The following is a 9914-nucleotide window of genomic DNA, read 5'->3' as shown; positions in this document are numbered from 1 at the left end:
TCGGCTGGCTGGAGTGCCTCTGTCCTGCGGCATGTTGGGGGGCCAGGGGGTGGCAGGGGCAGAAGGTCTGGATCTGGCATGTGGCTTTTCTGGAGCCCTGGGACATGGTTGGGCTGGGGTCATAGTATCCATTATGTCTTGCTGTGTAACAAATCAGCCCACCCCAAAACTTAATAACTTGAAAACAACAAACATTTATCATCATAGGGTTTCTGAGAATCAGGAATTTGGGAGCAGGTTAGCTGGGTGGTACTGGCCTGAGGTCAGTGGTGAGGGTGCAGTCATCATGGGTTTGACTGGGGTTGAAGGATCTACTTATCTACTTTTAAGGTGGCTCACTTGTGTGGCTGTTGGCTGGAGGCCTCAGTTTCTTGCCATGTGGACCGCGCCATAGGGTGGTGGTGGCTTGAGAGTCTTCCAGACATGGCAGCTGCTTCCCCCAGAGTGAGTGAGTGAGGGGAGAGAGCAAGGAGGAAGCCACTCAATCTTGATGTCCTAATCTCGGCCATTGTACACCATTGCTTCTGCCACACTCTTCATTAGAGGAGGGTCATTAAGCCCAGCATCCACTCAAGGAGGGGAATCAAGGTCTACTTTGTGAAGGGAAAAGAATATGAATTTGGGGGTGTATTTTTAAACCAGTACAGGCAGTGATGGGTGTTGGGAGTTAACCAGCTTTCTCTTGGCTCCCTGAGATAGGCTTGAGGGTGCGTCTCTGTTCTCAAACCCTGAAACTACAAGGTCACGAGTGGACTGGCATTTTAGAGGTCGGCCTGCAGAGTTGAATGTGGATTTCTGTCTTCTCATGCCTTCTTAGAGTCCTTGAAGAGCTTGTGGAGATGTAGACTCATGGGCTGTTTCTCAGCTCTATTGAGTCAGAACCCATTTTTTAATAAAATCCTGGGAGGATTCTACCATACGTTCAAGTTTGAGGAACAATGTTCTAGAATAAGGGTGTTAAAAATTTGGAGGTTGGGAATTATCTGGTGGTCCAGTGGTTAGGACTCGGTGCTTGGCCTGGGTTCAGTCCCTGGTTGGGAAACTAAGATCCTCAAGCTGCACAGTGCAGTCAAAAAAAAAGTGTGGAGGTCAACTGGCGGTCTACTAGAACCCAGCCTATAAGGTAGTGAGTAAGCCGTTGTTCTAGAGCCTGGACACATCCTCAAAGATAGACCATTGGTATTCTTGAACTCTGGAGTTGGCACTGAAGATGGCTGGTCAGTAGGTAAAGACCAAACGTGAGATTTAAGGGTGGATCATCAGGGACTTCCCGGGTGGTGCAGTGGCTAAGGCTCGGCACTCCCAATGCAGGGGGCTCAGGTTCGATCCCTGGTCAGGCAACTAGATCCCACATGCATGCCGCAACTGAGAGTTTGCATGCCACAACTAAGGAGCCGGCGAGTTGCAACTAAGGAGCCCACCTGCCGCAACTAAGACCCAGTGCAACCAAATAAATATTAAAAAAAAAAAAGGGGGGGTGGATCATCAGTGTTCTAGATTGATTCTCTTCTGGGTGAAACTTGAGGAAGAACCCCTGTTCTAGAACCTTGGGTATTGGCTAGACCATAACCAATGTTATCAATTCTAGAGCCCTGGTTTTACAGAACAGAGGAGTGAAGTAGCATTTGAGGACCGCAAGAGAGTGAATGATGGGCCATTTACTTTCTAGAGTAAAGATGGGTCATTAACGTCCTTGAACTCTGGCCTGGAGCACATCAGGAATGCATCCTCTGAGAGGGAGTGGCATGTTCAAGTCTCTGGACTGGGATGTTATACTGGGGCCAAAGGTTCCAGGATTGTCCCAGGTTAGAGATCCAGGGCAGAAATTGGATGATGTGCTCAGAAAGTGACTTGTGGGGACAATATCATCCCTTTGGGGACAGAATAACCTTGTGGTTGGCCTTTGGAATTCAGTTTACCAAATTTGAATCTCAGCTCCGGCACTGACCAGACAAGTTGGATAACAGCTTCCATCGTCAGCTTTGTCATCTGTAAAATGGGCTTTTGTCAAGACAAAGGAAAACAATTCGTTTGAAGCGCTGTTCAACGCTTAGCTGCTGTCACCCATAGCAGGAGACTCTGGGGGCTTGGTGGAGGTCCAAGAGATGGCAAGAGGGGGTAGAGGCTGAGGACGACAAAGATGGAGAAAGAGAGGGACATTAAGATCCCAAGAGACTTGGAATTTTGACAAGCACTGCCAGGCTCAGGGGAGGGCAGGAACCAGAGACTCACAGGCACACACATAACCTAGGGAGATGCCAACGGGGCCATCCCAGCCTCTTCGCTGTTGTCTGATGAGCTTTGGCATGGTGGTGACTGCAAACCTTCCAAAAATGGCCTGCCAGCTGTCATGTGGGTTTTGTATGTGTGCCTTTTTTAGGGGCAAGCGGTAGCTTTCGTCACCTCCTCAGAGTGCCTTTAGGTCCTCTGAGAAACGGGGTGTCCCGGCCAGGAACTTAGCCCCATTAGACAATGCAGAAAAGACTCAGGCCTGCTTGTGGCATGTCAGCGGTGGGACCCTGGGGAGAGAGAAGTTGGCCTGGGACTCGCTGGTTCCTGTTGAGAGCTCCTCACCCCTGGCTGGGGCTCAGGTGGAGAGGTCAGATCTTAACCTGGGAACTGATTAAAAAACATCCCCGTCCCACAGGGGAGGGCCCCCGCTGAACAGAGGTTCTGGGGGCGGTGGGTGGAGGGTGAATGCGCAGCACAATGTATCTGAGCCACGCTTATTCCCAGGGCGGAAGGTTGAACCCAGGCCAAGGATTCTGTGATAATGAAACCCGGAAAGGGATATTTAGCTAATCATTGTTCTAATCTGGAATACAGAGGGACATTCATGGTTCTGGGGCAGGAGAACAGTGGGGCCTCCGTCATTGCTCCTGGGCACTTAGTACGTCCCAGGCGCTGCTTTCATTCTCTAGTTGCAGATTGGGCTCCTAAAGGCCTCTGGCTCTGGGAAGTGGCTCTGTGGTCAGCCCCTCTTTACAGATGAGAAGAGTGAGAAGCACTCGCCCAAAGGTGCTCAGATGGGAGGGGGCAGCGCCAGATTTGAACCCAGGCAGCCTGCTGCTGGGGCCACGCAGGGTCGTTGTCTACCCTAGAACCAGGAAGCGGGTTCTGGGGTGGGTGTCAAGGGAATATTTTGGGATTGAGGCCCGGAGATTCTGTTGAGACTGAGCAGATGTAGGGGTCGGGGAGCAGATCATTGACTGGTGACAGTTATAAGGTGGAGGCCAAAGTTCCAGGGCACGGTGAAATCTTGGTTGAGATTTCTGGCCTGGTGTGTTGAGTAGGTGTTGGAGTTCAAAGATGGCCTGTCAGACGGGCCTGGGAGATAGGGGAGTGGTGGTCTCCAGTTCCGGCTCCAGCCTTCCAGGTTAGCAACTAGAGTACAGAATTGGGGGTCCTGATTCTCAAATTGAAGTGTGTTGTCACCTTATATGCGGTGGCCTTGAGATGCCCCACACTTCAGGCCCCCCCGGGAGAGAGGGTCAAATGGGGTGCGTCCACACCGGCCTCCAGTTGAATTCAGGGTTTAGACTCAGATGTCAGCCCAACTGAGAACTTTCTAGAACAGAACTTGCCAGTCGGCTGCTTGGACACCATTCAGCCCACCTGTCCCTTCTCCCTCCTGCAGCCAAAACGCCTTTCTCAATATACACTGGAGGTGGGAAGCAGGTGGGCAGGCTTTGTAGCAGTTGCTGCCTCTCTCCGAGATCCTGGAACCTCCTAGAACACCACTGTCCCATAGACCTTTCTGCAATAAGGAGAATTTTGTGTATTTGCCCTGCCCGTTCGGGTAGCTGCTGAGCCACATGTGAATACTGAGCTCTTGAAATGTAGCTAGTGTGATTCAGGAACTGAGTTTTAAAATTTTATTTAAGTTAAATTTAAATAGCCACATGTAGCTTCCGGCTGCCAGACTGAAAGGTGCAGTTCTAGAGCTTTCCGGAGGTGGTGGGGGGGAATGTTTTTTTCAAACGTTAGTACTTTGTTAGTACTTTATTAGTACTGGGCACTGGGGAAACAGAAAAGGGTGCAATCGTGCTGTTGGAGTGGAAGTGGGGGCCCAGAGGCCTGGCTCGGCTAGTTCTGTATATCCCCTGTCCCTCCCCCAAGCAAAGGGTCCTAGATCCAATGGTTCTCGGCGTATGGTTCTCCGTGGAGCGAGGCTTTAGTGTGTCTGCGCAGCCTGAGTTCACCCACCTCCCCTGCCCTTTTCCCTTTTTAAAAAGCACCTCCTGACATTGGCAGTGACGTTTTATTTCTCTGGGGGAGGGGAGTTATATACAGCAGTGACCCGGACGCCCGGGAGCCCTCACCCTGGGACTCAGGTGGGGGAAGGAGGCGGTGGCAGAAGGCACACAGTGGTGATGGCCCCTGGAGGAGGCCAGGAATCACGGGTGGGAGTGTAGTGTTCCTGGGAGACCCAGATGGGGAAAGAAGCTCGGCGAGGGCAGCTGGTCCCGAGAGCTCGTGCCGGTTGCTCCTCTCCCGTCCCTACAGGAGGACGCAGGGGCAACCCCCGTCCTTCTTCCTGGGGGCGCTGGGCGGGCAGGGCGGGAGCTCTTGTTCCTGGTACTTCCTGCGGGAAGAGGCTGGTGAGTTTGGGCCGCAGGGAGCAGGGTGGTGGAGGACGACGGCAAGGGGGCAGTGCTCACCGGACAGCCCGCACCAGCTGCTCGAAGGCCTCGTCCACATTGAGGCGCAGTTTGGCTGAGGCCTCAAAGTAGGCCACGTGGTGGGAAGCGCTGAAGGTGGAGGCTTCGGATCGGGGAACCTGGGGCGTGGGACATGGAGGAGTCAGGTCCCTGCATTCAAGGCTGGTCCCAGGGACTTCCCTGGTGGTCCAGTGGTTAAGGCTCTTCGCTCCCAATGCAGGGGGCCCGGGTTCCATCCCTGGTCGGGGAACTAAGATCCCACATGCCGCCTGATGCCGCCCAAAAGGCTGGTCCCAGCTGGGGGAGGCAGAAAGACACACTGTGTGCTCTAGCTGGGGTTACATACTGTGAGGGCCCAAGAGAAGAGGAAAAAGTCCAGGAAGGTCCTGGCGGAGATGCCCAGGGGGTTAGCTGGGTGCCATCTAAGTAAGGAGTCAGGGAAGGTTCCAGAGACCTTCTCCTGCAACCGAGTTGTCAGAGAAACAGAAAAGTCGGGGTGTTCCCAGCAGAGGCCCAAGCAAAGTCCCAAAGGGTGGAAATCCCCAAAGGCTTAATCAAAAAGACGAGTTCTGTGTGGAAATCACACAGTCTGTGTGTATAGGGAAATGGTGAGAACAGAGAAAGGAAAGGACAAGATCACGGAGGGCATCAAGGGCCAGGTGGAAGAGCTGGGGTGCTGGGAAGCCATGGGAGGGCTGTGAGCAGGGGAGGGGCAGCCAGAGTGAGAGGTTGACGGGGGGGGGGGGGGGGAGAAACAGGAGGCTGAGGCCAGGGTCTAGGTAGGAACAAGAGGAGGGGACAGGACAGAACACTGGGGCTGGTTGACCCTGGGGGAGGTGCCCTTTTTTCCATCCAGCCACCTCTCCTGAGAACACCTGTGTGCAACGCTGTGGACTCAGAAGGTCCAAGGTGGGGCAACACGTCTAGTGGGGGTGTGACAACGGACCAAGGGAGCCACAGGAGGATCCTGACATGAGGAGTCTCAGGAGGTGCACTAGAAGGAGCCTCCCAGACTGAGATGGGGTCCAGTCGGCGGCGGCCGGGGGGTGGGGTGGGGGTGGGTGGGTGTCCCAGACCTGGCGCTGTGTCTCCAGATCTGCCTTGTTCCCGACCAACACGATGGGGAAGTCATCTCGGTCCTTGACTCGGAGGATCTGCGTGAAGAGCTTGCCCACCTCGTTGAAACTGCGGATGAAGCCAGAGGTCCAGACAGCTGCTCACCCCCAGCGCCCCCCCCCCGCTCCCCACCCCCCATCACTCTCACCTCTGCCGGTCGTTAATGGCAAACACCAGCAGGAAGCCATGGCCGGCGCGCATGTACTGCTCCCGCATAGCACCGAACTCCTCCTGGCCGGCGGTGTCCAGGACTGCAGGGAGGGGAGAGGGGCCTCTGTGGGGACGAGGCTCCCTCCAGCCACCCCCCTCCCGCCAAGCCTTCAGCCCTGCCACTCCCCCTCCCACCATCTCCCCTGCCGCCCTCACTGTCTAGGCGGGCTGGGACGCCATCCACCATGCAGATCTTCGTGTAGGAGTCTTCAATAGTGGGGTCGTAGTCAGACACGAAGTAGGACTGGTGGGGTGGGAAGAGGACACCTTTACTGCAGTGTCCCAGCAGAGGTGATGTAGCCCTGCCTCTGAGCCCCGACTTTCTCGGCCCCCCTCCTTCTGGGTCTCTTCCCCTCTTTTGAGTCTGTCTCCCTCTCTCTGGGTCTCTGGCCCTTCCCATGGCCCTCCCCAGGCTCCTCTCTCTGTCTCCTGGTCCTGTTTTTCTGGTATAAAGTACATTTCCCACATCACGATTACAATCCTGGCTATGTGGCATCGAACGAATCACTTCCCCTCTCGGAACCTCAGTTTTCTCATTTGGAAAATGAGGATAAAAATAGCACTAGGCTTAATCCACTGTTGGTGAGATTCAGGGAAAATCCCTGTTCAGTATTTAATATATCCCCTGGGCATAGTAGGTGCTCAGTTATTGAGAGCCACTGTTGCCCAGAATATCTGCCTGTCTATAGCTCTCCCTCCTCCTCCTCTTTCTCTTCCCTCTTTTTTTTCTTTTTCTTCCTCCTCCTCCTTCTCCTCCTCCCCCTCCCCCTCCTCCTCTTCGGGCAGCTTCCAGTGTCTCCTCCCAGGGGAAGGTCCCGGTTCCAATACGGCTGCGGAGAAGCTGCCCCGCCCGCAGGCCGGGCCCCTCCCTTCCTGCCCGGGTCCCGCCCGCCTCCAGCCAGGCTTTGGGCCAGCTTTGGGTCTGCCCCTGGGTGCAAGGGGCCCAGGGCTGGGGCCTTTCTCTACACAGACAGGGGCTCCCTTGCAGGTGCTGGCTGGGGTCTCTTGAGCGGGGGGCCTCTGCGGTAGCATCTCAGTAGCGGACACCTTTCTAGGGTTTTTCTGAGGTGGGAGGATTTCCCTGGGGAATGGGGTGGAAGTTTCCTGGGCAGGGGTGGATTCTCAGGAGAGAAGTGGTGACTTGGCAGCTGGGGGTCTGCAGGCTGCATCCTGCCTGTTAGGGGGGGTGCTTGGTGAGGGAGGGTGTAGGGACCTGGCCCTGGGGGGATTAGGGGTGTATCTGCAAAGTACATCAGGAGAAGCTCAGGGGTGAAAACTGGGGGCTCGGGAGCATTTGGGAGGTTTGTCAGAGACTTATAGAGTCCAGAGAATCTTAAAGACCCTGAGATGCATTTAAGATATCAGAGAAACTCCCAAGGAGCAGGTCTTTCTAGGGGTGTCAAGAATCTGGGGACTTACTCCATGGAGATGATTTGGGGGCTAGCCAGAGTTTCAGAGAGGGGCTAGGGGAATCGGAGTGGAGGAAAACTCAAGATGGAGGAGTGGTGCGTTTTCCTTGGGGAAGGGTGGGGGTCTGGGTCTGGTGGGATAGGGGATCCCCAGAACTTGGGGTCTTAGAGTTCTCTGGAATGGCCAAGGGGCAGGATCTTTTTGAAATCTCTCAGGTCTGAGGGTGCCTCTCTCAGGACTGGGTGGTCCTAGATGGGCCTCAGGGGCAAAGCCTGGGCATAATTTCCAGTTTCTGGGGGAGGTCCCTGAAGGGGCTAAGCATCCAGACTGGGGGAATCTCAAGGGCATCGGGCACAGGCATTCTCTCAGTTAGGTTCTGGGTGGCTCAGAGGGGAAGTTTGGGTCTGCGATCTGGGGGAGATGGTGCTCAAGGTTGCGGGGAGGCGGCACCTAGGGGGGTGGGGGCCCATGAGAGTGCTTAGGGTCTGGATGGGGTGACTCTTCTGGATTTAGGGTGCTCCCAGGAGGCACCCACGGTCAGGTCAGTAGGGAAGCGGGGTCTTGGGTACTGGGGGTAGGGGAGGTGGGTCTCAAGATACAAGTACAGGAGGAATGTCCCTCATGTAGTGGGTGGAGGCCCTGAGGGGCTCAGGGTCACATCTGAGGGGGACTTTTTTAAGATTAGAAGGCCTCACAGGAGGGTATCAGTGATGGATCGAGGGGAAACCGGGGTCTCAGGGATCCCGCAAAGGGCTCAGTTCTGGGTCCCGGGGGCACCCCCCCGGGGTGAGGGCCCACTACCTGGATGAACTGGATGGTCAGCGCGCTCTTGCCCACGCCGCCGCCGCCCACGACCACCAGCTTGTGTGTCTCGCTGGGTGGGGGGTCCCCGGGCCCCGGCCCCCCGCCCCGGGGCCGCCCCCGCCCTGTCCCGGACGCCGCCCCGCTGCTCATGTCGCCACCGCTGCCGCTGCCGCCGCTACCGCCTGGGGGGGAACCGGGCGGGGCCTAGGGGCGGGCCACGCTAATAAGGCTACTGCATAATCATGAACTCCAGCAAGAAGGGCTAGTATCTCGGGACACTTAAGAAGGAGGCAAGGCCAGGGAAAAGGAGGAGCTATGATAATAAGGGTAGGGGAAAGGCGTTCGCTGAGAAGGGGAATTCCAAATGGGGCGGGGACACGCTAATAAGAGAACTGGGCTCACCCCGAGCGGCGCCACGCGCTCTCGGCTGGCCGGCCGTCTGAGGGCGGGGTTATGCTAATAAGCTCTCATTCTCTCGGCGGATGGGTCGGGAAGATAGCTCGGGGTGGGGCTATGCAAATGACGAGCCCTGTGATGCAGTTTCTCAGGGCACCTTCTCCGAGGCCTTGTTCCAGTAGGCGGAGCTCGCGGACTCGCGCGCGGCCGTATATAGGCGCGCTCCGAGAAAGGAGCAAGTCCTGAGGGCAAGCTCAACCTCCGTCCTGGGATCCTAGCCAAGCTCCCGACCCGGGCGTCTGGGCTGGATGCTGGAGGCTCCGCCCGCTAAGGGACCCAGGTTTCCGGTTCCCGCTGTCCCAGCCAAGCGGAAGACAGACTGGGAGGGAAGATGGGGCCCTGGAGGGGGGACAGCGGGTAACTGGGCAGGGAGGGGCCGTGAGATCACTGCATTCCTAATCCATGAGCCAGTTCGCCCAAGCCGGGATGCCTGGATTATGAAGGGTCTAGGGTCAGGATTTCTGGGTCTTGAAGGAGGAGGAAGCTGAGAGCCCAGACTCCTAGGAGTACCTAGGGGAGAATAGGGCTGGAGGCTTGGACTCGTGGGACCCCAGAAGGAGGGGACCTGGGGGTCCTTACTACTAGGTTCGGTAAAGGAGGGAAGCTGAGGGCCCAGACTCTTGGATCCAGAGGTTGGAGGGGCTGGGGACCCAAAATTCTGGATCCGAGGGAGTTAGGGTGGGGAACCCGAACACTCGGGTTAGCGTAAGGTAGTTGTTTGAGACCAGGAATGGTCTGAGGATGGCTTGAGGGCCCGACTCCTGGATTTAACAGGAAGGAGGGCTCGGCTTCTGAGTCCCAGGGAGGAGGGAAATGTGAGTCCGGACTCCTGTGTTCTGAGTGAGAGGAATCGGAATCTGGACTTTTCTGTCCTAAATGAGGAGGAAGCTGTACGGCCGGGCTCCTTGGTTCTAAATTTAGAGAGAAATTGGTATCGGGACTGTGGGATCCCTAGAATGTGGGCGGGGCAACTCCCAGTCTGTCCTGTTGTTTTTTTTTTTCCTACGGCCCACTCCGCGGAACTACAACTCCCTCGCATCTGTCACGCTGACCGCTCTTTCCGTCACTTCCTTTTCCGCCGCTCTTTCCGCGCGCGTGCTGGGTACTTTGGAGCCTAATCGCGGCCTACCGCAACCCCGCCCACTTCACCCCTCACCCCGCTTGCTGTCCCCGCGCGGCGGAGGCGACGCGCGGACTACGCCTCCCGGTGTGCGTCGCGCGCACCCGGCCTATGTGTCCTATTGGCTGCTGGGAAAC

The 9914-nt window shown here is 56.4% G+C and overlaps 1 protein-coding gene across 1 annotated transcript; it reads right to left on the bottom strand.

The window, feature by feature from the left end:
- Nucleotides 1-4405: 4405 nt before the first annotated feature.
- Nucleotides 4406-8395, bottom strand: RRAS (RAS related). Its single transcript, XM_059904741.1, has 6 exons — nucleotides 8199-8395; nucleotides 6144-6231; nucleotides 5926-6028; nucleotides 5738-5846; nucleotides 4662-4780; nucleotides 4406-4585 (listed from the first exon to the last, which is right to left on the bottom strand). Exons 1-6 carry the CDS (start codon nucleotides 8349-8351, stop codon nucleotides 4501-4503), a joined length of 657 nt encoding a protein of 218 aa, XP_059760724.1. The 5' UTR covers nucleotides 8352-8395; the 3' UTR covers nucleotides 4406-4500.
- Nucleotides 8396-9914: the final 1519 nt, after the last annotated feature.

This window comes from Balaenoptera ricei, chromosome 19 (genome assembly GCF_028023285.1).
Source record: "Balaenoptera ricei isolate mBalRic1 chromosome 19, mBalRic1.hap2, whole genome shotgun sequence".
NCBI lineage: Eukaryota > Metazoa > Chordata > Mammalia > Artiodactyla > Balaenopteridae > Balaenoptera > Balaenoptera ricei.
Note: the sequence above shows the minus strand (reverse complement) of the source record. Positions and strands in the feature narration are given on the sequence as shown.